The following is a 27,613-nucleotide window of genomic DNA, read 5'->3' on the forward strand; positions in this document are numbered from 1 at the left end:
CCTGAAGTCCTAGGAAAGCTGAGTTGGCATTTGTCACCTTTGTTTACAAAGGAGCATTTTGTACACTTTAGAGCTACCAAAGTAGATTGGTTGGCCAGTAACCGTTGCTTGATTCTTACAATTAAATTTTGTAACTAATGGTATTGTTCTTTCAAATAGGTAACATGTTTCTAACTTATTTGTAGGGCAACCATTTTATCAGCTTTTGTTAACAGATTGAATAAAGCAAATGGCTATACATGAAGCACTCTGATAGAAAGCTGCAATTAGCTCTTTTCCAATTTTTATTAGAAATGTTTACAGGAGTTTCTGTGGTTTGTCATGAGTCCATTTAGTCATTACTTGTCTTAGTCATTTGAACTTAAATACACTGAGTATTTCTGAGTGAGAATTACAAGTCATTTACTAAAGATGATACTGCTAGCTCAGAAACATTCAAAGGGTGAAGATGACAGTATTTAAGTAAAACAAAACAAAACAAAAAAATATGCATTCTGCTCCATGTCAGAATGGATAGTTTGTCAGGTGAAGGTCTTGAATATATAAAGTATGACCAAGTATAAAACACTAAATTGTGCTCTACCTAAAAGTGCTTTTCTTAAAAGCATTTAAAAACTTAACACATTGATTTGGCTGAAGGAACAATACTGATAGGTGGTATCCAAGGTAAGTTGGTTAGAATGTGTACTAAAGCACGCAGCTGTCAGGTTCCCCCTTGCTTATTGGCTGGTGTGAATGTATGTATGCCTGTCTCTCTGCCTTGTGTGTGGGAATTCATCCTACCTCATAAACTAATTCCCAGAATGGTAATGCCTAGAAATCTCCGAGTGAGTGGGGCTCAGAGACCAGGATGGTAATCCCAACATTGGGGAACCTGAGGCAGAATCAACCTACACAGTGAATTGTGGGCTAGCCTAAGTTCTCTCCCCCAAGACAGACAAACAAAAACTCTTAGAATGTTGCCTGTCGGGTGTAAATGTAATAAATGATAGCTGTTTTCTCTAGAATGGAGGGAGTTCTTGGTCAAAGACCTGTGAAAGACAGCATAGTCCCTTTCTAGAGAAAAAGGCCCAGAGACAGATGGTAAGTGCCTGTGCCTGCTGCCATCCTTCTGTTGTTTTTGAGAGATGATAGCAGGTAGTTCACATAAGCTGGAGTCCTCTGTCATCTGACTTCAGTTTTCTAGCATTGTGACCTTGAACACATTACCTATGACTAAAGCTAAGAAATAGTATCCTGTACCAAATCTTCTTTCTTCTTTTTCATTTTGGTTTTTTGAGTTTCTCTGTGTAGCCCTGGCCATCCTGGCACTTGATCTCTAGACCAGGCTGGCCTCAAACTCAGAGATTTGCTTTCTTCTTCCTCCCAGTGCTGGGATTAAAGGCAGGCGTGTGCTTCCACTGCCAGGCATAAACTTTTCGTTTTTTTAAAACTGAGTCTTGCATGTAACCCCAGTTTGCTTCAAAACAGTAAAGCTCAAATTTCATCTTACTTGTACAGTTATACCCATTTCACCATTTCTTCAGTTTTAATTTATCCTTTATTCTCACTTCAACTCTGGATCTCTCCTTATCACATATGGATTATGACTCTCCCATTAACTTAAACATCTACATTCTAGACATCCTATAATGAACATTTAAAATGAACTTTTTAGGACTGGGGTTGTAGAATCACTCGTTCATAGGGTGTTTGCCTAGTATTCAAGAATATGTAGGTTCTGTATCACCATGTAAGCCAGTGTGGTGACATGCCCTCCAGTCTCGGTATTAGGTAGGAAAATGTAGGAGGATCAGAAGTTCAAAAGATCAGAAGGGATCAGAAGTCATCCTCAGCTATACGGTGAGTTATAGGACAATCTGGGATATGTGAAAACCTACTTAAAAAAAAACCAAAAAGAGCCAGTGATATGGCTCAGCAAGTAAAGACACTTGCTGCCAAGCCTAACAACCCGAGTTTAATCTCCAGGACCTACATGGTGGAAAAAGAAAGCCAACTCATAAAAGTTGTCCTCTGACTTCCACATGTGGTACGTGGTGTATGCAAGCTTGTGTACACATACATATAAAATAAATGTAACAAGGGGTTGGAGAGATGGCTCAGGGGTTAAGAACACTGACTGCTCTTCCAGAGGTCCTGAGTTCAACTCCCAGCAACCACACGGTGGCTCACAACCATCTGTAATGAGATCTGGTGCCCTCTAATGGAATGTAGGAATACATGCAGACAGAACACTGTACACATAATAAATAAATCTTTGCCGGGCGTTGGTGGCGCACGCCTTTAATCCCAGCACTCGGGAGGCAGAGCAGGCGGATCTCTGTGAGTTCGAGGCCAGCCTGGGCTACCAAATGAGCTCCAGGAAAGGCGCAAAGCTACACAGAGAAACCCTGTCTCGAAAAACCAAAAAAAAAAAAAAAAAATAAATCTTTAAAAGATAAAATAAATGTAACAAAAATTAAAAAACGTGAGCTAGCCGGGCGGTGGTGGCGCACGCCTTTAATCCCAGCACTCGGGAGGCAGAGGTAGGCGGATCTCTGTGAGTTCGAGGTCAGCCTGGGCTACCAAGTGAGTTCCAGGAAAGGCGCAAAGCTACACAGAGAAACCCTGTCTCGAAAAACCAAAAAAAAAAAAAAACGTGAGCTGAGCGGTGGTGGTGCATGCCTTTAATCCCAGCACTCGGGAGGCAGAGGCAAGCGGATCTCTGAATTCGAGGCCAGCCTGTTCTATAGACTGAGTTCCAGGACAGGCACGACTGTTACACAGAGAAACCTTGTCTTGAAAAACCAAATAAAGTAAAATAAAAACAAAACTTATTTGAATGCTAGTTTCCTGGGTGATCTCATTAAAATTCTTAGTTATTGCCAGGCAGTGGTGGCGCATGCCTTTAATCCCAGCACTTGGGAGGCAGAGGCAGGCGGATCTCTGTGAGTTCAAGGCCAGCCTGGGTTACCAAGTGAGTTCCAGGAAAGGCGCAAAGCTACATAGAGAAACCCTGTCTCGAAAAAACCAAAAAAAAAAAAAAAAAAAAAAAAAAAATTCTTAGTTATCCTGATTGAGTTCCTAATTTGATTTGTATTTCTCATATTGATATTCAGGTCACTTATCCTGAAGTCTTTGGTTTTTGCCACTTAACATAGTGCTAGCTCTTGGCCTTCTATTCCTGTATAATTTACACAATTGTACGTCCAGGCTTTATAGATAAGATAGATAAAGGGCTTGTTTCATCGAGTTCCTGCTTGTGTTGCTTTTATGTATCCTCTCACTATAATACATACTTGAGAAGTGAGACTATTCCCTATATTTACAGATGATAGTAAATTGCCAGAAAGCTATTAAGTAACAAACCCTGGATCCAGACCTTAATCCCTGAGGACAGAGCCCATGATCTTACTCCATCCATATACTTACTCCACACCAAATTAAACTTAAGGCTTATTGGGTAGGTTTGTTTTTTTTTTTTTTTTTTTTAAAGATTTTGTGTATGAATGTTAGACCTGGAGATATATATATAATCTCCAGCAGCACATGAATGTCTAGTGCCCACAGTGGCCAGAAGAGGCTGTTGGATCTCCTAGAACTGGAGTTACAGATGGTTGTGAACCACCATGTATGTATAGGAAATGAACCTGAGTCTTCTGCAAGAACAAGTACTTTAAATCACTGAACTATCTTTCTAGCCCCTTACTTTATATAGTTTTTAGCCTCAAGCACTTTAGTCTAGCAAGAGAGATAAATATAGGATATGGAAAGCATTCTATCAGCAGATTGGAGAGTAGTTAATTCGGATTAGATTTAGGGAAGGAGCTTAGATATAGGGCAGGCCCAAGTAAGTCAGAGGGCATTTCTTGACTGAACAACACTAAAGCATTCTGGAGCAGTATAATCTGGTATGGTTGGACATGCATTTGAGACTGAAGAAAAGGTGGTACTTAGTGATTCTCACAGTAGTGGGGAACACAAATGAATACATCTAAGTTATTAAATTTGTAAGTTCAGATTTTTTAAGTGAGAGGTATTGGTAAAATGCCAAGAGAAGTCAGCTGCTCAGTGGATCAGCAAGAACAATACATACTAAACTAAAAAACAAGCTAAAGAGCTAGTTAGTTGGCTTAGTGGTTAAGAACATTTGAGGCTCTTCTAGAGGATCTTGGTTCTGTTCCCAGCACCCACATGGCAGCTCAAAGCTATCTGTAGCTCCAGTTCTAGGGGATCCAATATTCTGACCACTGCAGAAAACTCAAGAAAAATAAATCTGAGGGGAAAAAACAAACAAACCTTCATGATACTGATAAACTGACACCACCTGCCCCCAAATAGATAAAACAACATGGGGGAAAGAACACCTGGATCAAATTTAAGGTCAGAAAGGCTGCTTCATGTAAGCTCTTGTGGTTTTTCAACTTTAAGCTAGTTTTAACTATTATTGAGAACTACCAGTATATCTTTAGCTAAGAGAAGACTTCAGAAACCAGTCCTGGGGATTGCTTTGCAATGTTCTTATCAGTGATAATCTGAAATCTCTCTCTCAGTGTGTACTTTCACATTCTCTTAACATGATTCCCAGTTCCTCAGAAACATCTGAGTGACATCAGTTGGGTTTCACTGCTCATGAAACCAAACAAGAGCGTGAAATATATTCCCAGTTTACTTTCAAGGAACAAAGGACCACTCAACTGATTATAAGTTCTTCTTTAAATGATTAACATTGCTTCTAAAGTTCATTAAAAATATTTTATTTAGTATATCCTCTCATTCAGAGAATAACCATGATAAACATAGGTTACTTTAAAATATTATAGCAATGGTTTTCTTGAAGGTAATTTGATTAGTACAGTTATAAATACAAAAGGGGGAGAAATTACCAGAAATAACACATGATTTTTAACAAAGCTTCAGGAAAATCTTATTAAAATTCATTTAAAATCTTACAAGTAGGCTGAGTCTGGCGCATGCCTGTAATCCAGTACTTAAAAGAGTAGACATGGGGAGATTGTAAGTCTGAGGCCAGCCTGGGCTACATAGCAAACACCTATCTAAAAACCAAAAACTATACAATTTTTGCATATACTTTTAGCTCTTCGGAGCCTTCTGCCAGTAAGGCACCTGCAATAGTAGAAAATTTGCTGCTGCAGCCTTGGGGAACATTCCTTGATGGCTGTTGTGCTGATGTTCCTCTTGACAAAGCGTGCTTTAAGATAGCTACATATTTATGTACTTCCCAACTTCCAAGTGGAAACACTCCTATTGAATTGATGGGTTGGAACAAAAGCATATGTCCTTAGCCATACAAGTTTCCCACAAATTAGAATTTCATAAAAACATGAAGTGTTAACACAGAGATGTGGTAACTGACTTTATGAAAGCTGGCACGATGTAACTCAACAAAACCTCTGGCTGTGGTGTGGAGTCATTCTGTTACCAGGCAGCAGTTCCTCACTGCATGAATAGCAACAACCTACTGGTTCTTAGAGCCCAACTAACAATGATGGTTTTGAAGATCAACATTGGCCATCGCCCTGTCCATTGGCTCAAAATGAAGGGCTCTTCCTGTCTCCTAAGTCTTTTTCCTTTAGCTTATCTGAGATAGTCCTTAAAAGGAAAAAAGTCATTAAATGAAATGTAATCTGGAGTGTCTCCAACATCAGGAGCCTTTAACTCGGCCAAATTCCAACAGAGGTTCCAAGTCAGTGTCCTTAAGGTTCCTTAATTGTCCTGGAGAACATCATGCAAATTTCTTCTTGGTGGCTGTGAACCTCTCCATGTACTAAAAACATGAAAGAAAAATATACATATGGTATTTGGTATGGGCAAATATAAGAGTATTTTTTAAACTTAGGTTTTTATGGGTTTTTTTTTTCTTTTTAATTTGACTTGGTTCATTACATACAAAATTTACTTTTTTTTCTCCCTTTTTGAGACAGATTCTCACTATGTGGCCCTGGATGGCCTTTGAACTCACAGAGATCTGCCTGCCTCCACCTCCCAAATTCTGGGATTAAAGCCATGCTGCCACACTCAGCAAAGTATTTGATTATTAAAACACACTGATTTTTTTTTTCATGTATTTTACTAGAAAGCATAAAAAGGTGCTTTACAATAAGCAGAATGTAGAAAAAGTCACCTTGGCACAATACAGTCTGACCAAGTCTTAGAACTACCTCCAAAGTATGAACCTGGTGATGCTAACTGTAGCCATCACCTAGGTTACCTCAGCATTTTCTCTGGTACAGACACTAGAAATGAAGAAGATGCTTATACACACCTTATCATAACCCTCTAGTTCTCGAAGTTTCTTTATTTCAAAGAGATTGCCTTCCACAGCGAGCAGGCAAATCTGGGAGTCGCTGAGGATGCTCTGGGGAAGCATGCTGAGCTCCAGACAGTTCTCCTCCAGTCGGAGCACTTTGAGGCGAGGACAGCAGGATATCTTCACCGAGATCTGAGATATCTGTGGACAACACAACAGTGAGAGTACAAAGAGCACAATGGCTACTTTTACTACTGTAGCAAACCTTGCCTGGGTCCCAGCTTTTCTTCCACGCCTCCGGTTTCTCACTGCCTACTCATTCCAGAAGCCTCTGTTAACATACCTTCTGTTACTCCTCCACTTTCAAACGATTTGAAGGATACCAGTAGCATTTCAGAAATAAAAACTAATAATAAAGGCACTGTACATTTATTATAAAAAACATGAGAATCATGTAAGTTCAAGGGAAAAGTTTGCCAGTAACCTGCCACTCAGAACCACCACACAAACATTTTAATACCCAAACCAGGATTCCCTCCATGCTTCCCATGCACTGCTGCACCCGACTGGACTATCGGTCCTTTTCTTGAGACTCCCCTTTGTTCCTGACACTAGATTTTTCCTCTTTTGGATTTCTCCTGTTTTTGTTTTGACATCTTTATTATTTTCAAGCAGAAACCCCTAATGCTTAATATTTTACATTCTCAACCTTCTAGAAAACATTCTTAAAGCCATTTCACTTATGACCTCAAAATCGTATCAACAGTTCTATCTACTAACCTCTAGTACAGTTTGTATCTACAATTTTCACTAAGACATTTGGATGACTCAAGTGATGGACTCGGCACGCCCATTCAACAGCATTGTATAGGCCCTCCAGGTCAATACCAAACACTTTGTTATTGATCCGTTCACTTTGGCCAATTGAATGCTCCAAGTTTTTTTCCTTCCCATGTTACAGGATGAACCAGAGTCTCATGCCTCAGCTGTTCTCCAGCCCCAGGTCACCAAATTCTGTTGACTGCCTGGTATCTCCATCCATCACCTGGGAACTTTGTGCAAATGCAGATTCTTAGACCTCTCACTGAATCAAATACTAAGATGACCTTAAGCTCCCCAGGTTATTCAAGTAAGGTCTGAGAAACCTTCCAACTACACAGTCTAGCCATAGGGAATGTAGAATAAGTCATCAACTAATACTTGGTGCCTAATAGATGACAGTTTTTCCCCTAAAGATGTCAGGGAAAAAAAATGAAGCCAACCTCAAAGATTGACTGTCATAATGTCAACTCTGGTCCAGCACAGTAACAACATGTCCATGGTAGCTGATGTACATACCTGGAAGCATAGTGGCTACAGAAACTAAGGGCTACCTAATCTCAAATGTTCCTTTCATCACTAGGCCTCCTGTCTAGAGCAGAGTGCTTCCCCAGACAAATGTTAACCAAGAAGATTCAAAACAAGGCAAAACATTTCAGTTGTAAAGTTGTCTGATGATAAGCTAGCTCCTGAAAAACTATCACTTAAGGATTTTTCAACAAAAGGATGCATATTTAACAAAACAAAACAAAAAAATGTCTGATGACTGAATCTCAGATTCTATGGGTTTAAGTCTCACCCCTGCACTATTCCATCCCTGACGTGGCTCTTCACTAAATGATTGGTGGTGTGGAAAGGAACTGAAGATTTGCCAAGCTTCCAACATTTTTTTTTTAAATATCTCTCCCTGTTGCTCTGTTCTCCCTCAAAACACCTTGAACCATTACACAGTCGCTATCAACCCACTCCGTAACATTGGGCATTGAAATAACTTATGAAGTATATCTTTTAGCTTCTGGTATCAGCGCTTAAGGAAGAGGAAAGTATCAGGAAACCATAAACCCAAACACACACTGGGGTGGGGCTGGGGGCGGGTCGTACACAGCCACACAAAGAACTGACCTGGTTTTGGTTGAGGTTGAGTTCGAAGGCCTGCAGCTCCCCCACAGTGTCAGGTATGCTCCGAATCTGGTTTTTAGAGAGATCTACTACATCCAGATGTCGCAGGCTACAGAGTTGAGGTGGTAGTGCTCCCAGCTGGTTCCCAGAGAGGCTCAGGGTCTTCAGGGCAGAAAGCTGCCCAAAGGTAGACGGTAGCTCTCTCAGGTGATTGTTGTTTAGACTTAGAGTCTCTAGTTTTTTCAGGTTACATAATTCATCGGGTAGAACAGCTGGTGAAGAAAAATTTTTTTAAAAAAATCTGATAGAACTAAAGTTTATGAAAAGACAGATGGCGGCCTGCTCCACTTTGTTTTTGTTTCTATTTTTGAGACAGGGTCTCATTAAGTTGTCTAGGCTGGCCCTGAAATAATGGTCCTTCCGCCTCAGCCTCTTGAGTGGCTGGGATTCCAGGCCCAAATCACCAGTCCCCACTTCTTACATAGGATTTGCACATGTCAAGTTTAGGTATCACACTTTACCAACAGTGTTCAGAAGATTAAGGAGCCACCAAGATGCAGAAAAGCATTTATGTGTATAATAGTGTTGTTTTTTAAAGGGGCCTAGGTATATTCTAACAACAATCTAGGGAGGTTTGGAAAAGCCTCCAATTCTACCCTGCCCCCATATTAGGTAACTGTTTACATCGCATCCCAAAAGTCTTGCAAGTCCAAATTAACCTAGTAATAATGATTATGCTATGCAAGGAGGCGTGTAGATTTAATTGCAAGAGGCAGAAAGCTTCAATACTCTAACGTTCTGCATCCCCTGAACTGATTTCATAACAAAATCAGCTTGTACGAGGAAAAGCACCCTTCATAACTGCTGATCACTAGCAAAAGCTAGCCAGGCACAAAAGCCATACTCAGTTTGTTGTTGTTGAGGGAGAGGCTCTTCAGCAGACTGAACTTTCCTATTAGCAGGGGCGGTAGGCTGTCGATCTTGTTGTTGGACAAATCGATGGTCCTAAGGTTGCTTGTCAGCTTCTGCAACTCTGAGGGGAACTGGAGAAAGGGAGTTCACAGCGTGGAAAATCCCGCACCAATAAACTTCGACACCCCGCGCCATCCCTCTCCCTTTTAGTTTCTGGGTCGGTCCCCTCTCCTCTCACCTCGGTCAGACCACGGTCTTTAAGCTGAAAGACACCAGTTTTCTGCGCTGTTTCCACATGAGCGCGGAGGGCACTGTTTCCCATCCTAGCGCCGCGGCTCAGTTCCCTGCGGGAAAGAAGCGTAGCTGTCACCGCCCCAGTCTAGACATAACAGCCCCCGGGTAAACCTCCCGTTTGGGTCTCCTGTCCCAGTTGTCACCTTCTGCCTAGCCCTACTTCCTAGGGGGCAGCCAAAGAGGGCGGCAAGGAGAAAGCAGGCTAGTAGACAGCGCTACCACAAGGTCCTGCTGCTCTGGCAGCCGAGCTAAGGCCAGGGAGCCTCCGGGAGCCACTGCGGGATCAGGGAGCTCGAGACTCGCCTCCTACGGCTCAGTGCAGAGCAGGCTCCGCCAGGGAACACCCGGGACCCGCGCTCGCCTGAGACGCGCTCCCAGGGCTTCCGCCCGGGCGGGAACGCCCTGTGACATCATCAAGCCGCGCGACCGTTCGTTGGGTGCCTCTCACGCCTGGCGCCAGCTCCGGGGGTGTGTGGGAGCCATGGCTGCCGCGAACCCGTGGGACCCGGCGTCCGCGCCGAGTGCAGCTGGGCTACTGCTGAACCACTGGGTGGCTTCGGGGATAGTCACCGAGGTACGCGGGGGGCTGCGCGGCGTCATCAAGGGGGCGACAGAATTCCGCTGTGAGGTGTCGTTCGTGGCTCCGCCGTGCGGGAGCCGGTGGAGGGCTGTGTTGAATAGCGGGTAGCGCCCCTTGGAGGCCGCGGCGGCGACCATTCTCCCGCGGGTTCTTTTAAAGGGTGAGGGACGGAGTAGGTGGCGTTCCCAGGATTCTGTGTTTTGAGTGCCTGCCGGTTATCCCGGGCTGGTTGTCGGAGATGGAACAGCGCTCTGCATTTTTTTCCCCCTTCCTCTGATCTGCTTCCACTAGACCAGCGATTCTCAACCTTCCCAAGGCTGCGGTGACCCTTTAATAACACTTCATGTTGTGATGACCCCAACCATAAAGTTATTTTCGTTGCTACTTTGTAATCTTGCTACTTTTATGAGTCATAACATAAACATCTATGTGTTCCGATGGTCGTAGGCTACCCCGGCGAAGATCGGTCGTTCGACCCCTAAAGTGATTGAGAGCCACAGGTTGAGAACCGCTGCTCTATACTGTAGAGCGGGAGGCAGTAAGAAAGAGATACTGGCCGGTACTTAAAACCAGCTTTTCCAGTAACGCCTATTTATGGGAATTACTGAACCATATTTGGGGTAAGAGGCCCTGAATACAGAAAAACTCCAGTGGGGACTTTGTGGGAGCATCTTATAAAAGTGTGCGTGTGTGTGTGTGTGTGTGTGTGTGTGTGCGCGCGCGCGCGCGCGCGCGCGCACACACACACACACACACACACACACACACACACACACACACACGCTGTTGGAGTGTGAGTGGGGGAAGCATTTGAAGGAATAATAGAAAATGACAGAAAGGAATTGGGAGAGACCAAGGACATTAAGATTGAAGGGAAGGAAACTGATACAAAAAAGAAGTTGAAGCCAATGTTTTGGCACTCTGTGGAGGCAGAGGCAGGCAGATCTTTGAGTTTGAGGCCAGCCTGGTCTACAAAATGAGTTCCAGGACAGACAGAGAAACCTGTCTCAAAAAACCAAAAACAGAAACCAAAAAAGAAGTTAGGAAAGTTAGTAATTCATTTGTAGAAATTATTAATGCAGACTTGATGGAAGATTTATTTTTTAATTCATATAAGAGTCCTTAGCGACTTCTGAAATACTAAAGTGTGGATACAAGACTTGTAATCTAAGCACTTGGGAGATGTGGAAGCAGGAAGATTGCTCAGAGTTAAAGGCTAGTCTAGGGTACAGAGTGAGGAGACTTTGTCTCAAACAAAAAAGAGACACCTAAAAAGACCAAGAAATTCCTCCAATACCACCCAGCAAGTTGGCAGAATTCCATCCCAGAACCCTCTCCTTTTTGACGTATTATCTTTTGAAGAGCAACAGCAGTCCCACGATCAAGGCGTCCACTGGTCTGACCATGTTCCCCCAATTCTGGAGCAGCTGGCCTGATAGAACAATGGAATGGCCTTTTGAAGACACAGTTACAGCTCCAGTCAGGTGACAGCACTCTGGAGGTCTGGGGCAGGGTTCTCCAGGGGGCAGTCTATACTTTGAATCAGCATCCAGTATAGGATAAGGTTTCTCTCATAGCAGTGGGTGGAAAGGAATTGGTTACACTCACTACCACCCCTAGTGACCCACTAGGGAAATTTTTGCTTCCCATTCCTGTGACCTTAAGTTCTGCTGGTTACAGAGCTGGGGAGTGCCTGCCAGGAAACACAACAAACATTCCATTGAGCTGGAAGCTCACACTTCCTTTTGATCACTTTAGGCTTCCAGTGCCCTTAGGCCAACATGCTAAGAAAGGAGTAACAGTGTAGCACAAATCCTAATTGGTCTTACTGATGAAAACCCGGAGTCTGATATCAGGGTGAAAGCTGAAAGATCAGAGAAGCAGAGCAGCCAGCCACTAGAGTTCTTACCTCTACCAAATCCTCAACCAAAAGAGGGTGAGCTCCTGTCTCCTCCCACCTTATATTCCTTTCTCCACCCAGCCATATCACTTCCTGTCTCAACCTCCCTAGTGCTGGGATTAAAGGCATGTGTGCCACCACTGCCTGGCTCTGTTTCTCTTTTAGACTGGATCAATCTTGTGTAGCCAGGTTGGCCTTGAACTCACAGAGATCTGTCTGCCTCAGCCTCTGGAATGCTAGGATTAAAGGTGTGTGCCACCACTGCCTGGCCTCTGTGGCTAACTAGTGGCTAGCCTGACACTCTGATTTCCAGGCAAGCTTTATTTGTTAGAGCACCACATTTCCCCTTTTTGTCTAAAATTAAAAAAAAAAAAAAGATTATACCTAATATAAGAAAAATTATATATAATAAGTACAATAACTATATATAATATATAGGCAATAATTACATCAATAATGTCTAGTCCATTAACACTTGACAGATTTGGAGAAAATACTTTATTATTTATCCTATTTTGGTGAGTCCAAAGTGTTGTACCTAATTCACTTTCTATCCTAACTTGTATTACCAACTGAAAACTATCTTTTGATGTCTCTCAAAACTTATACACTTTATACCTCTTTAGTGAATTTCTTTTCTGAATTCGTTACAAGGAAAACTATAACTATCTACTCTTCAACTCCAGAGACCTGAGAAGGAAATAATATTACTTCAGTAAACAGGAAGTGCAAGCAATCAACTTCCAAAAATTATGAGAAATGACAGAAACAGCTGGCCACCTGGACAAGTCCTCCAAAGTTCCTTTGCAATGTTGGGGCATCAATCTTCATCCTACAGGCCTAGAATATTCAACAGACTTTTTTATGAAGCAGGAGTTTTGAAGGACTGTCCCACCTTGCCTTTGCAAGGCTTGGAGTCACTCTCTATTGTTTCCTGCTTGTCCAGTTTGGACAGCAACTGTCAGCATTTGAGGCAAGAGGACTTTCTTACCAGTGGCTTACTTTTGCCACAAAGAAAGTAAACTCCATATGGAGTTTCTTTGATGCCCATCATCTTCTCTGAAGTAGATTGGTGCTGCCAGGAGCAGACATGTTTCATTGTCATAAAAAAAAAAAAAAAAAAAAAAAAGAACCTATGTTGTTAAAACATCTTAAATGCCATATTCTGTAGATATCTGAAGTGTTTGAAGATGACCTGTCTATCTAAAATATCTGTTTGACCTTGAAAACATACCTAACATGACTACAAGTTTTATTGCATTTATTCATTATGCTAAAGAGCTTGTAATAATAACGTTCAAGGACTTGAAATTTGCATTACATTGATAAATAAGTTGTGTAGGTACAGTACCTTGAACAAGATTAAAAATGTATGTACAGTGCCAGGCGGCGGTGGTGGCACATGCCTTTAATCCCAGCACTTGGGAGGCAGAGCCAGGCGGATCTCTGTGAGTTCGAGGCCAGCCTGGGCTACCAAGTGAGTCCCAGGAAAAGGTGCAAAGCTACACAGAGAAACCCTGTCTCGAAAAACAAACAAACAAACAAAAAATCTAAACAAAATGTATGTACAGTACGTTCTAACAAAATTAATCTCAAATTTGTATACATTATATAAAAATCCAAAGTAAAATATTTAAAACTAGCAGTTGCTTTTTAAAAGTAGATTCAGTAATCTGCCTTTTTTTTTTTTTGGTTTATCGAGACAGGGTTTCTCTGTGTAGCTTTGCGCCTTTCCTGGAACTCACTTGGTAGTCCAGGCTGGCCTCGAACTCACAGAGATCCACCTGGCTCTGCCTCCCGAGTGCTGGGATTAAAGGCGTGCGCCACCACCGCCCGGCTAGTAATCTGCCTTTTTATCTTATATCTGTATCCTCCCTTTTTTCTTTGCAAAGTAGATTCAATAATCTACCCTTTATCGTATCATATCTGTATCTTTTTTCAAAGTAGATTCAATAATCTACCCTTTATCCTATCATATCTGTATCTTTTTTCAAAGTAGATTCAATAATCTACCCTTTTATCCTATTATATCTGTATCCTCCTTTTTTCTTTTCAAAACAAGAACCCTGAATCTAAACTCCTTTGTTCAGAATTTTGCCTGACCATTACTAGTAACAGCTTGTAACCAGCCACTCTAAACAATGACAAATATCCATAATCCATTGAAAGACCAAAAACTACCCACCCCACCTCTTGGGAATGTGGGTGTCATGTTCTTACATTTACTTCCTGCTGTCTGGGGGTGACAGATTATGTCTGGAGTGTGGGAGATCCTTTACGGAGTCTCTTGGTGCTGCCATGTCCTGTGATTAAAGTCAATGGGAAGCTACAATGGCCTAATCCAGGCAGGATGACAAAGGGCACAGATCCATCAAGAATGAAAGTATGGGTCACTCCTCTGGGAAAAGAACCAGGACCTGTTGAGGGTGGAGGAAATACAGAATGGGTAGTAGAAGGAGGTAGTTATAAATACCAGCTAAGGCTATGTGACCAGTTACAGAAACAAGGATTGTAATTGAATGTTTCTGTCATATTTTGTTAAGAAAGTATTTGTGCAAATATTTGTGTTTTCTTTCCTTGATTTCTTTATCTTGTAATGTAATGTTAATTAAGAGAGTATCAGTGGTTATCATATTTTAAGTTTTGAGGCACTAAAAGAATGTCCCTCTAGGGACATTGCCACCTGTTCTAAAATTTATAGTGTTTGCAGTTGTATATGTGATTGTTATATCATATTAGGTATAATTATGATCTGATTATTGTTTTCATTTGGAAAGTAAGCACGATTGTATGTCAAGTTGACAAGGGGTGAACTTGTCATGACTGCTCTCGGTTTTCAACTTGACTACATTGTGGAATTAACTAAAACCCAAGAGGCTTGACCCACCTGAAGGATTTTTTGTTTTGTTTTGTTTTTTATTTTTTGAGACAGGGTTTCTCTATATAACAGATCTGGCTGTCCTAGAACTCACTTTGTAGACTAGTCTGGCCTCAAATTCACAGAGATCCACCTGCCTTTGCTTCCTAAGTGCTGAGATTAAAGGTTTACATCACCACCACCTGGCAAAGATTTTGTTTTATTTCGTTGGTTTCTCTGTATAGCACTGGCTGTCCTGGAACTCACTTTGTAGACCAGGTTGGCCTTGTACTCAGAGATCTGCCTGCCTCTGCCTCTCAAGTGCTGAGATTAAAGGAGTGTGCCATACCTCCTTGCTAAGATTTTTCTTAATAAACCATTTGAAGTAGAAAGAGCCACCTTTAATCTGGATCTTTTGAGGTGGGAAGATCTACCTTTAATCTGGGCCACACTGCTGATGGTGGCTTAGATAAGGACATGGAAGAAAGACGTGCTTGTTCTTTGCCTGCTTGCCCTATTCTTGCTGGCAACTTCATTCCCTGACTGGCATTAGAGCCTCCTTCTTCATGATCCTGGCATCTACTGAAGACCAGCTGAGACATCCAGCTTTGTGGACTGAATAACTACTGGATTCTTGGACTTTCTCTTGGCAGACAGACTTTGTTGGACCAACTGGACCACAGTCTGTAAGCCACTCTAATAAATGCCCTTCTGTAGACATAGAGATTCATTCTATCAGTTCTGTTCTTCTAGAGAACCTGACTAATACAATTATGGACTCTAACTCTCTCAAATTCATAATGCAAATTAAACACTTTATTTTATAAGTTTCTTTGGTTATGGTTTTTTAATCACAGCAAGAGACAAGTTCCTAAGATATAGACCCATTTATGCACAGGCATACAGTAGTAATGGGCTTTCCCTAAAGGTTTACTAGAGGACTCAGTCATCTGCCTTTCTGTACATTGCAGTTCAGGCCAAAATGTTCTTTACTGTCTAAATTTGCTTCTTACCAGAGGCAGAGAAACTATATTATTGTTCAGGCATGAGAGTACATGTAGCGCAGTACAAGTGAGGAGTTCTAGAGGATTCTAAGGTTGCTGTGTGCACTGTTTAAAGAGAAGTACATGTACCTAGCATAAGCAAGGAAAGGAGCTAGTGTGCCAAGCACATTGTTACAAGTGGGGATTGTACATAACAAAAACCAAATAGAGTCCTAGGCTAACCATCTCCTAATTTACCTCTCTCTAAATGTGAGTTCTGGGTTCAGTGAGAAACTTGGTCAAAAAGTATGATGGAGAAATGATGGAGGAGGACACCAAATGTTGACTTCTGGCCACCACAAAAATACACACATAAATGCATGTATATGAGCATGCATTCATAAAACATGCACTCTAGTGTGTGCACACACACACAAACACAAAATCCCGTTATACTGAACACTTGGGAAGTGGAGTTATGAAGATCAGAAGTTCGAAGTCATCCTTTGGCCATAGCAAGCTCAAGGCTAACTTGGGCTACATTAGATATCATCAAAATGAAATAAAAACAGAAGATATTTATTGCTACAGTTTTAATGCCTTCTTTGTGTTAGGTGCAGTTTTGGACATAATGTTACTTTTATTTTATTTTTTTGAAACAGGGTTTCTCTATGTGGCCTTGGTTGCCCTGGAACTCTCTCTGTAGACCAGGCTGGCCTCTAACAGAAATCCTCCTGCCTCTGCCTCCCAAGTGCTGGGAATAAAGGCATGTGCCACCACTGCCTGATGACAGTGTTATTTTTAGTCCCTTGTGTGTGTTATTCTAGTATGCATACTTTTTGTAACTTACTATACTTTCCCTGTTCATTCACCAATAGGAGATGTTAGATATATCTAAGAAAACAGCTCCTTGCTTTGTGAACTTCTCCAGATTACAGCAGATCTCAGATATTCAAGCTGAAATCTCCCAGGTAAATTATGAGCTTTTCTCTTCTATTTTTCCATTTAAAAAAGTGTGTAGTATGCTGGGGTGTAGTTCAGAGAAAATGTGGATGCTTAGCATACAAAATGTCCTGGGTTTGATGCCCAACTCTAAAACAAACAAAAAACCTCTTAATTGGTTTGAATAGCATTCTTTTGCAATTAAAACAGTGCCTGGTGCCTGGCTGGTAGGTACATGTAGTAGTTACTGTAATAACAGGAATCAGGATACCAAAATGAAAAGTTCCAGTGGTATACCCTGGCTTTTATATAAACCATCCTTCCATCTCATTTTAAGGAACATGTAGATGTCTTATACTGTGTTTCCATAGCGTGTCCTTTTTATCAGTGTTTGAAGCCTTGAACTTCAGGACATTTGCTGAGTGAGCTAAAGTTTCCTCTTGTTCATCATGTAGAACAACCTGGAAATTGAACTTCTGAAACTGGAAAAGGATACAGCAGATCTTACTCATCCTTCCTATTTGGGTAAGTTGTTGCTTAAGAGAGTAATCATTAGGATTTCAGCTTGATCTTGAATTATTGTATATAACCACCAGGCGGCAGAATTCTAATGTCATAACCTTTCCCAGGTATTGTCTCATAACTAATATGTTTTCAGGGTTTTTGTTTGTTTTGTTTTGTTTTCTTACTGTTTAGCCTTGGCTAGTTTGGAACAAGTCCAGTTGACTTGACTAGTAAAAATAGCATATAGAAAGTGACCAGGTTGGCTCCTCCATTAATCTCCTTTTCTGTTGCCACAAGAAAATATCTGAGGCTGGATAATGTACAATGAAAAAAGATTTATTTTGCTTACAGTTTTGGAGGTTTCAAGGTACATAGCTCAACAATGGTGAGGTCCACATGGTGGATGCCATTCCAGCACCAGAGCTCGTGGCAAGGAGACATCATATTGTAGGACAAGAATCCAGAGTAATTAGGGTCAGTCTTGCTCCTTTGTAGCACCCAGTCCAGGAGAACTAACCAGTAATCAGAAATCAGGCAGAACCAGGTTTTGATGTCCTTTTAAAGGGCAAGCAAGCAAAGTGTAAGAAGTAGAGTGATGAACTGCAGAGATGGCTCATTGGTTAAGATCACTGGCTGATCTTCCAGGGGACCTAGGTTCAGTTCCAGACGCCAACATGGCAGCTCACAACCATCTGTAACTCCAATCATGAGAAATCCATGTCCATGGGCATCAGGCACACACATAAAGCATATACATATATGCAGGCAAAACACCCATACACAAAAAAATAAAACTTAAAAAAAGTAGTAAAATAATAGCACTCTGCATCAAGAAGGGTTTTTGTTTGTTTTGTGCAGTTTTGCGACAGTGTCTCACTATGAAGTCCTGGCTGGCCTGGAACTCATTGTGTAGACCAGGCTGGCCTTAAGCCTCTGAAATTCACCTGCCACTGCTTCTTGAATCCTGGGATCAAAGTCATATGCCGCCATGTCCAGCAGGGAGGGGTCTTGAAAATGAGTTGAACTAACTTCTTTACAAGGGCCTAGCCCTAACTGACTTAATTGCTCCCCATTCCTCTTGAAGCTCCCGCCACCCCCCAGAATACCACAGTGAAGACTAAACTTCCAACACAGTTTCCAAACCACAGTAGCTTCTCAAAGACAAGAAGAGATCAATGTTAGATTTTCTGAAAGACTGTGTATGTAGCTGAGATTGGTAGAGTGTTTGTTTAGCATTCATGAAGCTCTGGATTTAATCCCTAGCACTCCATATTTAGTATGGTGGCCTTTAATCCCAACACTCAGGAGACAGAGGTTGGTATGTTCGAGGCTGGCCTGGTTTACAGAGCGAGTTCCAGGACAGCCATGGCTACATAAAGAAACCCTGTCTCAGAAGAACTGAAAACAAGCAAACAAACCCAGGGCTGTCAAGGTATCTCCACAGGTAAAGGCCCTTGCCACTGGCCCTGAGAACTTGAGTTTAGTCCCAGGGTTCACACAGTAGAAGGAAAGGACCTCCTCCCAAAAGTGTGCTCTGGTCTCTGGTAATGTGCTGCGGCATGCGTGCATGCATCCACTCCCACATACAGATAATAATGCAACATAACAAACAGGGTCAGTTAGATGGTTCAGTGGGTAGAAGCACTTCCTGCTCAACCTGATGACCTGAGTTCTGATCTGGGACCACAGTGAAAGCAGAGAACTGACCAAAAAGTTGCTCTCTGACTTCCACATGAACACTGTGACACGTGCTAACACACGTATACACACATATACACAGAATTAAATTAATAGTCTTTAAAAATGTTAAACAAATATTGGGGGGAAAGGCTTGGGGATGTAGTTTAATGGTGGAATCTTTGTTTAGCGTGTATGAAGCCCTAGGTTCAGTCTCCAATACTGCAAAAAACGTTAAAATGAATAAATTTTCTGAGAAAAAAAATTCCAAATTTGGGAATGTTTTGTAATTACATAAGTTACGTAAGAATATGTTCTTGGAATAAAGTTTTAAGAATAAAAGATCAATGGCAGTGGTGGTACACACCTTTGATCCCAGCACTCAGGAGAGAGGCAGGTGGATCTCTGTGAGTTTGAGGCCAGCCTGGGCTACAGAGCAAGTTCCAGGACAGCAAGGGCTACACAGAAACCCTGTTTTGAAAAACAAAGAAAATAACAAACAAAAAAAGAATAAAAGATCATGGGTGTTCTAGATGGCTCATCAGATAAAGGCACTGGCCATCAAGCCTGATGCCTTAGTTTAATCCCTAAGACTCACATGGAAGGAGAGAACCAACTCCTGACAGTGGTCCTCTGACCGTCACGTAGTACTGTGGCACACATGTAGGCACTCCTGCACACACATACATATACACTAATGTAATTTTTGTGTTTTTAAGAATAAAAGGTCATGCTGTCTATAATCTACTCTCAAACATGTCCTTTTGAAAACAAAAGGGGCATGTAGATGGGGAGAGAGGAAATTAAATTTTAAAATTTATGATTATTGTATAATTATTATATGAAAATAGGCCCTGGATTTAAGGCAGAATAAAAAGTAGATTTGAAAAACACAGGAAAGAATTTAGTACTAGAGTTTGGTTGTTAGTAGGAAACATAAGAGAAAATAGTCAAAAATGAAGATTAAATTGATGCTACTAAAGAAAAGTAAGAAAGATGTTCAGAGACTGTGAAGTTAATTTATTTGATTTATTTGTTTGTTGTCTGTCTGCTTTTGAGATAAGGATCTCTTGCCTAGACTAGGTCTAACTCCTAACTTCAGTGATCCTCTTGCCTCAGGTTGAGGAGTGCTGAGACTACAGGTGTGTGCCACTATACCCAGCCTTAGGTTAATGCTGACTGGGGTTATTTTTACTATATTCATGTGTATGGGTATGTGTCTGGGCACTGTGTGTGTGCAGTGCCCACAGAGGCCAGAGGTGGACATAGGATCCCCTGGCACTAGAATTTCAGATGGTTGTGAACTGCCAATGTGGGACCTCTGGAAGAGCAGCAAGTGGTCTTAACCACTGAGCCATCTCTGCACTCACCAAGAAAGAGATTTTTTTATAGGATAGATAGAATATTTTCTTTAACTTTTTTTCGTTTTTCTTTATTAAGAAATTTTCTACTCACCCCACATACCACAGCTCCTCCCTCCTCCCACTCCCCAGCCCTCTCTCCCAAGCCACCCCGCATCCTCACATCTCCCAAATTCAACGTCTCCCATGGGGAGTCAGCAGAGCCCAGCACACTGAGCCTAGGCAGGTCCTTGGCTCGAACTGTTTGGGGGGCAACCAGGCAGGGGGATCGGGATCTGTCCCTGGTGCGTGGGCAGGCTTCTGGAACCCGGTGCCTGCAGTGTGACACAGCCTTGGTGCAGTGGGAAGAAAGAGAGTCTAAAACGTGCTTGTCCTGTCGCTGACTGCGGTTGCCATCTCTGGTTTATGTAGTTGAGAAGTGTGACGCTCTGCAGAGCATGAGCGACCATCTGGAAGCCGTGCTGAAAGAGAAGCGGGCCGTCAGGCAAAGACTGCTGAGACCCACGTGCCAGGAGAACTTGCCCCTGGAAGCTGTTTATCACAGGTTAGAGCCCGAAGCAGAGACGGAGACTGATGCATGTCTTTTTAGAGTAGCTGTTGTTTAGCCTGGCAGTTAGGTTGTAGCATAATTCACAAAACAGTATATTGTTGGTTGTATTTATTAACATTACTAATGTTGATACATTACACCGGAAAGTGTTCTTTGTTTTTAATAATTATAACTGGAAGAAAAGAAAGGACTTTGTTTTGCCAGTTGTTTTAGGAATTATAAATCATGATTTTGACAAAAAATATTAGATCCCTAACATGCAGCACGGTAAGATCTGCTTTATTATGTGTAGACCGTTTTATGAAATACATTTATCATTACCTATGTATAAAAATTCTGTTGATATTTAACAAAGATAAGACATTAAAAGATGCAAAAACTGAAGCTAGGCATAGTGATACACGACTTTAATCTCAGCACTGAGGAGGCAGAGGCAGGTGGATTTCTGGGTTTGGAGCCAGCCTGGTCTACAGAGTGAGTTTCAGTACAGGGCTTCGTAAGGAGACACTGTCTCAAAAAGACAGAAGGATGCCGGGCAGTGGTGGTGCACACCTTTAATCCCAGCACTCTGGGGGGCAGAGGCAGGCGGATCTCTGTGAGTTCGATGCCAGCCTGGTCTACAGAGTGAGATCCAGGACAGGCACCAAAGCTACACAGAGAAACCCTGTCTCAAAAAAAGACAGAAGGGGGAGGCAACAAAAACTGGAAATACCTTTTTTTTTTTTTTTTTTTTTTTTTTTTTATACAGGGTCTTACATAGACTGGCCTCAAACTTGCTGTGTAGCCGAGGATGAAAAAAGTGGACTTTATTCTTACCTTTACTGATAATATATCTCAAAGTGTCTGGCAAGTGATTCAAAAACAAAACAAAAGCCAACAGCAAAAAGATGATTTTGAAGATTTTATAATGCAGATTCAAAAAAAATTATATGATACCTTTCAGTGTAGTATTTTTCCTTGGTGTCTTCTCTGTTCTCTGAACCAATATGAGGTTTTGTCTAGGGAAATGACTTTATGTGAGATGGTTATTACCAACAATTGAGGGTTTTCTTTTTCCTTTTTTTCTTTTTTGAGATAGGGCTCAATATGTGCCTCCTGGATGGCCTAAAACTCACTATGTAGACCAGGCTGATCTCAAAGTCACAGAGATCCTCCTGCCTCTGCCTCCCAAGTGCTTGGAATAAAGACACGTATCACCACAACCATTTCCACTGAGGGTTTTCCAGCAGTTAGATTTCGGTTATCATGAATATTATTTCTTTCCATTTTTCTTTTTCTTTTCTAGGTCTTTTGAGGCAAGGTTTCTCTATGTAGCCCTGGCTCTTCTAGAACTTGGTGTGTAGACTAGGCAGGCCTGGAAATCACAGAGATCCACCCACCTCTGCCTCCTGAGCACTGGGCACTGGGATTAAAGGATCAAATCATGATGCCTGGCTCATTCCATTTTTCTATTTGGATGACGATCTAAGTTTTGCTTCAGTGAAAGAGAAGAACCTTTTCACCATTGATAGTTCCATTAAAATGTTTGTTAATGATGCTCCTTAGATTTGCTTATTTCAAATTAATAGTCCTAATTAAAGGAAAAGAAACAAAACAACTAAAGAAGAGAAGTTAAGGGGCTGGAGAGATGGCTCAGCAGTTAAGATCACTGGCTACTCTTCCAGAGGACTCAGGTTTAATTTCCAGCACCCACATGGCAGCTCGCAATCTTCAGTAACTCCAGTTCCAGAGGATCCAATGCCCTCTTCTGGTCACCGTGGGTACTGCATGCATGTGGTGCATAGACACATGCAGGCAAAACACCCACACACAAAATAATATTTTTTTCTTTTCCAGAGCTGAGGACCAAACCCAGGGCCTTGCGCTTGCTAGGGAAGCACTCTACCACTGAGCTAAATCCCCATCCCCCAAACTAAATATTTAGAAGGAGGAGGAGGAAGAAGAAAAGTTAATTTTTTTCCTCCCTGTACTGCTTTTCTTTTCTAACCACTGTCACAGAATACTAACAGCAACTTAGTTGAGCTGAGGCTTATTTTGTCTACAGTTTACATTGTAGGTACGGCATTGTGGCTGGTTCAAGTGGCTGGCCGTGTCCCTGAGGACTTCTAACTCAGGCTCCACCCACTAACACTCGAATGCCCTGGACGTGAAAACCCACCAATCCCCACCCTGGAAAGCTCCACCCTCCAAAAAACCTCTATAAACCCTGTCTTCTGCTCACTTCTCTAGTGCTTCTCACCTCTCACCCTCATCCAGGCCGCCATTCTTCTGGGTTTTTCCCTGTAAATCTCTTGTGTGAGGTTTGTTGTGCGATGCAGCTGTGTGGTGTTTCTTGGCTCCTGACTGCCAGGATGCCTTTCCCTTCAGAGCTGGAACACTTGCGCTGGGGACTCGCCTGGAGCTGTCATGCTTGCGGGGCGGGGGAGGGGGGCCTTTCTCCTCACTCAGCTGTACGGCTGCAGCGCGGCAGCTCCGTCGGCGGTGGCGGGATTGTGGCATGGCTTGCTCGCATCTTAGTGGATCAGGAACTGGAAAGCACCTTCAAGGGCTGCCCTCACTGAGCTATATCTGCCATCTAGTCCCTGGGCCCCAAAGCTCCAGTGAGTCCCCAAACAGCACCACCCAATAGGGACCGAGTGTTCAAACACGGAGCCTGGGGTAAATTTACACTCACCCATGCACTCTCTTTCAGAGATATGGTACATTTGTTGGAATTAGCTGTGACTTTCATTGAGAAATTGGAAACCCATCTGGAAACAATTAGAAATATCCCTCATTTAGAAGAAAACCTAAAGCAAATGGTGAGTATTACTAATATAGCTGCTCTTAGTTCTTATACTAGAATCTCAACTGTGTGACCGTCCCATTTAATTTTTTTGGTTTTTATTTTATTTTTTTCGATAGTCTCATGTAGCTCAGGCTGGCCTCAGACTCCTAAATTAACAAACAAAGTGATGTTTTTCATCATGACATTCTCACATGGATGTGCAATTTCTCTTTGTTCCACTGTATTCTCATCTGCTGCTGTCCTCTCTGATCTCTTTCCTCCAGTTCTTCCTGGCCCTCTTGCTTCCTCTGGATAGTGTCTCCTTTTGTTTGCATGTCACATGTATTCTATTATGTTTTTTATCCTGTTTCTCATCACTGTTTCCCTTACATTCATGACACACAGTTCAAATCTAGAGTACACATATGAGACAAGACTTCGGTGTTTGTCTTTCTGAGCTTGGCTAATTTCACTTTTTTTTTTCAGTTAGTCATTAATAAAATCATGAAGCAAAAGAAACATTTTCTTTTATATATATATATATATATATATATATTTTATTTTACAATACATTCAGTTTACATATCAGCCATGGTTCCCCTACTCCCCCCCCCCCCCCCCCCCCCCCCCCCCCCCCCCCCCCCCCCCCGACTGTGACCCTGTACTCAGTCCAAGTCCCCCCCCCCCCCCCCCTCCCCCCCCCCTGCCCCCCCCCTGCCTCCCCTCGCCCCTCCCCCCCTCAGCCTTTTTCATAGTTCATGTAAACATTTTCTTAACCAAGCATGGTTCCCTACACCTATAATTCTAGTACTTGGGTGCCTGAGGAAGATTGTTGTGGAGTTTGGGGCTAGCCTGCACTATTTAGTGAGTTCCAGACTAGTTTAAGCTACAAAGTAAGATTCTGTCTCAAAACAAAAAAAAATTTTTTAAAAGTATTGCTTTAACATGGTTTCCATTTTCTTTCTCCCTTCCCATCTGGTTCCCTCCTCCTACCCACCTCCATGGTCTTGTTGTATAGCCCAGGGTGGCTTCAAACTGTCTTTTTGCCTCTGCCTTCCAAGTGCTGGGATTTTAGACATATGCCACCATATGTACCAAGATACATATTTTTTACTTCATAGATTATATTTGTGTAAATATAAAATAAAATGATTAGGAATTGCTATCTGTTGATCACAGGGAAGATTACTTTCAATACAGGGGACTGGGAACAGGATAGGACATAGAAAGACTTTAGAAAGTTTTCAGAGTTAGTTTGAAGAATCAGTAAAATCAATAGAGTGTGAGTGCAGGTGCCTGAGGTGTGGGATCCTTTAGAGTTAGAGGCAGTTGTGATATCTGCCATGGGTGCTGGGAACCGAACTCAGGTCTTTGGAAGACCAGGAAGCACTTTCTCCCTCTGATGCCTCTCTCCAGACCCTTGTTTTTCACTTTTGTTTTGTTTGTATGTATTCATGTTTTTTTCTGCGTGTAGTCTGTGCCATGTGTGTCTGATGCCTCAGAGGCCAGAAAAGGATACCAAATCCTCTGGGTTTGGAGTTACAGACAGTTGTGAGCTTCTATGTGGGTGCTGGGAATCAAGCCTAGGTCCTCTAGAAGAGCAGCCAGTGTGCTCTTAACAGCTAAGCCATCGTTCCAGTCCATATTCATTTTGTAAAGGAAGAATACAGAGGAGTAGATTGGTCAGCACTGTGCTTTACTCATGAAAAAAAAAAAAAAATGAATAGACTAGATTGAGCCCTGCCACTCAAAGTATGGATCCAGAGGATCATTACCATGTGGAACATGTTAGAAATACAGACTTTCAGGACCAAGGATCAGCTTGCTGTAGTGCTTTCCTAGTATGTGAAAGGTCTTTGCACCTTCTCCAGCACCAGAAGAAAAGAAAATTGTAGAATTGCAGATTTAATCACCCTACGCCTTTAGCATCAGTTTAAGACAACTTTGGTGACACACACATGCCTGTGATCATAGCCCTGGGGATGGTGGAATAGGAGATTACCGTGAATTCCAGACCAGCCAGGCACAGTGAGAAAGCCTGAGGTTATTTGCATCGAGTTTAAAATTGATGGTAAAGGAGAAGTGAATTCAGATAGAAGATATGTAGGTTGGGGTGGGGGTAGAGACACAGTTTTAAAGGAATTTTTGTAGTAAGGGACTAGAAAAAGATCAGATGTTAATTTTGATGAATCTGTTTCTAACATAATGGTAATCAGTAACTGATTTTTTTTTCTATTTCTCTTTATTTCAAATGTCACAGAGCAAGGCTTTAGCCAAGATGGATATTTTGGTGAACGAGACGGAAGAACTGGCAGAGAATATACTCAGGTGGCGAGAACAACAAAAGGAAATTTCCTTGGATATCCCCAAAATACTGACTGAAGAAAATTATCTTCACAGACTTGATGTAGTACCTCCTTTATCTTTTGTTTCTAAAGTCCATGCCCAAACTGTTAACACCAAGTGATCGCCATCTTTACTTTTGGTAATTACGTGTACTCAAGTCCATTTCTAGGTGGTTGTGACAAGGATATTGATAGGCTTTGTGGCTAGCAACACTGCAAGAGCCTCTTATTTATTGGAGTACCAGGACCAGACAGATGTCTCAGCAGGAAAAAGCTCCTGCTTCGGCCTGACACCCTGAGCTCAATCCCTAGGATCCACATACCTTTTTTTCATCTATTTTCCTCTCTTTGGTAAAGCTAAAAAAGATCAAATATGTGTTTGATAACTTATTATAAGTGAGTTGAACATTCTTCAGACAGCAGATTCTGTATTATGTCTTTTAAAAATGTTTCTGAAGTGGAGTATTTCTGAGTCTGAAAACTTCTATGGTGACTGTTCCTAGGAAATTGCAGAATAGTCACATAGCAGTCTGTTCCCTTGAAGGCTTGATAAAGTGTAGTTCCTTGGCTGGCACAGCTAGAAACTTATGTAATAGGAGGATGAGGAGGGCTCAGGGTGACCAGGCTGTGCAGTGTGGTTTATATGGGGCACTTGCTTTCCTTCTGCGAGTCTAGGATGTTGGTACATGCCAGGCAGGAAGTACTTTGTTACTGGTCTCTGGCAGAGTTCTCGAGCACCATAGCCCTAGCAGTTTTGGTGGTAGACTGCATTTCACAGTGTTACAGTTCGGGTGCTGTACCAATTCACAGCTGTGAGTGTGATGATGCTAAGTCTTACATAACCTCTTAGCAGATCACTGAACCTGGCTGTGTTCTCAGGAGGGCCTGGGAAACAAGTGCTGAGGATGTGTGCTGGCAGCTTGGGACACCCAAAGAAGAAAGATTGGGGGGGGGGTGGGGGAGCATGTTGTGATAAAATTTTTGTTTTGATACTTCTTATATGTAGCCAAGGCAGAACTTGAACTTACTGTGTAGCCCAGGTTGGTCTCAAACACATGATACTTCTTGTCTCAGCCTCCCAAGTGCAGGAATCACAGACGTGCCATCATATCTGGCTAAAGCTTAGAGGTTTGTAATGAAAAATATGATATATTTTACCTACCTAGGGCTATTCATAAAATAGACACTAGTATCCTTAAAGTAGAGACAGTAACAACTGCCTTAAGCTGTTCTTGTTACATTGGTACTGGAAGTACTTCTGGCTTATATGTAAACCGAGGTTCTGTTTTCCTTTAAAATGTGTGCATCAGCATTTCCATACTGTTACATTCTGTGTCATGGGAGTTTAGCAGACCTTTGTTCATCACATTCTCAATATAAGACTTCACCTGTTAGATTGTAAAGTAGATGTTCATAAAACACAGGCTCCTTACCCTCCACACGCCCCCCCCAAAAAAAAACGCTATTAAAACAACAGATCATTGTTTTGAAAAAGTCTACAGCCTTTATAAATGTGCCATACAAGAGTGGTGTTGAGATTTTGAACATCACCCAGACAAGTCATCAAAATCCTTATTTGTATTTCATCTCAAATCTCTTTTAACATCTAGTCATTTTCCTTGTGTGATTTCTTGTGTATTATGTGTATACATATGTTCATTATCATATTACCACTATTAATATCCCTGGTAGTTTTGTATTTTTATTTCCTATTAATGCCTCACGATGTAAAAATAAACTAATTTCAACTAAA

At 42.0% G+C, this 27,613-nt stretch overlaps 2 protein-coding genes across 6 annotated transcripts; one reads left to right on the forward strand and one right to left on the reverse strand.

The window, feature by feature from the left end:
• Positions 1 to 4,720: 4,720 nt before the first annotated feature.
• On the reverse strand, positions 4,721 to 9,926 carry LOC114699571 (leucine-rich repeat-containing protein 57). Of its 4 annotated transcripts, none has more exons than XM_037205160.1 (6): positions 9,756 to 9,926; positions 9,339 to 9,444; positions 9,093 to 9,231; positions 8,192 to 8,460; positions 6,266 to 6,451; positions 4,721 to 5,767 (listed from the first exon to the last, which is right to left on the reverse strand). In XM_037205160.1, the coding sequence occupies exons 1-6, from the start codon at positions 9,806 to 9,808 to the stop codon at positions 5,726 to 5,728; spliced, it is 795 nt and encodes a 264-aa protein (XP_037061055.1). In that variant the 5' UTR covers positions 9,809 to 9,926; the 3' UTR covers positions 4,721 to 5,725. The 4 variants fall into 4 exon arrangements, with proteins under 4 accessions (XP_037061055.1, XP_028734499.1, XP_028734500.1 ...); XM_028878666.2 differs by having other exon boundaries at positions 9,698 to 9,926; XM_028878667.2 differs by having other exon boundaries at positions 9,705 to 9,821.
• Positions 9,854 to 27,613, forward strand: Haus2 (HAUS augmin like complex subunit 2). Of its 2 annotated transcripts, XM_028878668.2 has the most exons (6): positions 9,854 to 9,968; positions 16,593 to 16,685; positions 17,112 to 17,181; positions 20,610 to 20,742; positions 23,441 to 23,549; positions 25,776 to 27,613. In XM_028878668.2, exons 1-6 carry the CDS (start codon positions 9,876 to 9,878, stop codon positions 25,980 to 25,982), a joined length of 705 nt encoding a protein of 234 aa, XP_028734501.1. In that variant the 5' UTR covers positions 9,854 to 9,875; the 3' UTR covers positions 25,983 to 27,613. The 2 variants fall into 2 exon arrangements, with proteins under 2 accessions (XP_028734501.1, XP_037061058.1); XM_037205163.1 differs by lacking the exons at positions 9,854 to 9,968; positions 16,593 to 16,685; positions 20,610 to 20,742 and having other exon boundaries at positions 17,139 to 17,181.

This window comes from Peromyscus leucopus, chromosome 4, assembly GCF_004664715.2.
Source record: "Peromyscus leucopus breed LL Stock chromosome 4, UCI_PerLeu_2.1, whole genome shotgun sequence".
Classification (NCBI taxonomy): Eukaryota; Metazoa; Chordata; class Mammalia; order Rodentia; family Cricetidae; genus Peromyscus; species Peromyscus leucopus.

Excerpts from the sequence above, each read along its gene's own strand:
- LOC114699571 (XM_028878667.2), bottom strand. The coding sequence starts at position 9,808 with ATGATGTCACAGGGCGTTCCCGCCCGGGCGGAAGCCCTGGGAGCGCGT. Across the intron at positions 9,232-9,338 it reads AAGACCGTGGTCTGACCGAG|TTCCCCTCAGAGTTGCAGAA; the intron begins GTGAGAGGAGAG and ends CCCTTTCTCCAG. Across the intron at positions 5,768-6,265 it reads AACTAGAGGGTTATGATAAG|TACATGGAGAGGTTCACAGC; the intron begins GTGTGTATAAGC and ends TCATGTTTTTAG.
- Haus2 (XM_028878668.2), top strand. The coding sequence starts at position 9,876 with ATGGCTGCCGCGAACCCGTGGGACCCGGCGTCCGCGCCGAGTGCAGCT. Across the intron at positions 9,969-16,592 it reads CTTCGGGGATAGTCACCGAG|GAGATGTTAGATATATCTAA; the intron begins GTACGCGGGGGG and ends ATTCACCAATAG. Across the intron at positions 23,550-25,775 it reads AAGAAAACCTAAAGCAAATG|AGCAAGGCTTTAGCCAAGAT; the intron begins GTGAGTATTACT and ends CAAATGTCACAG.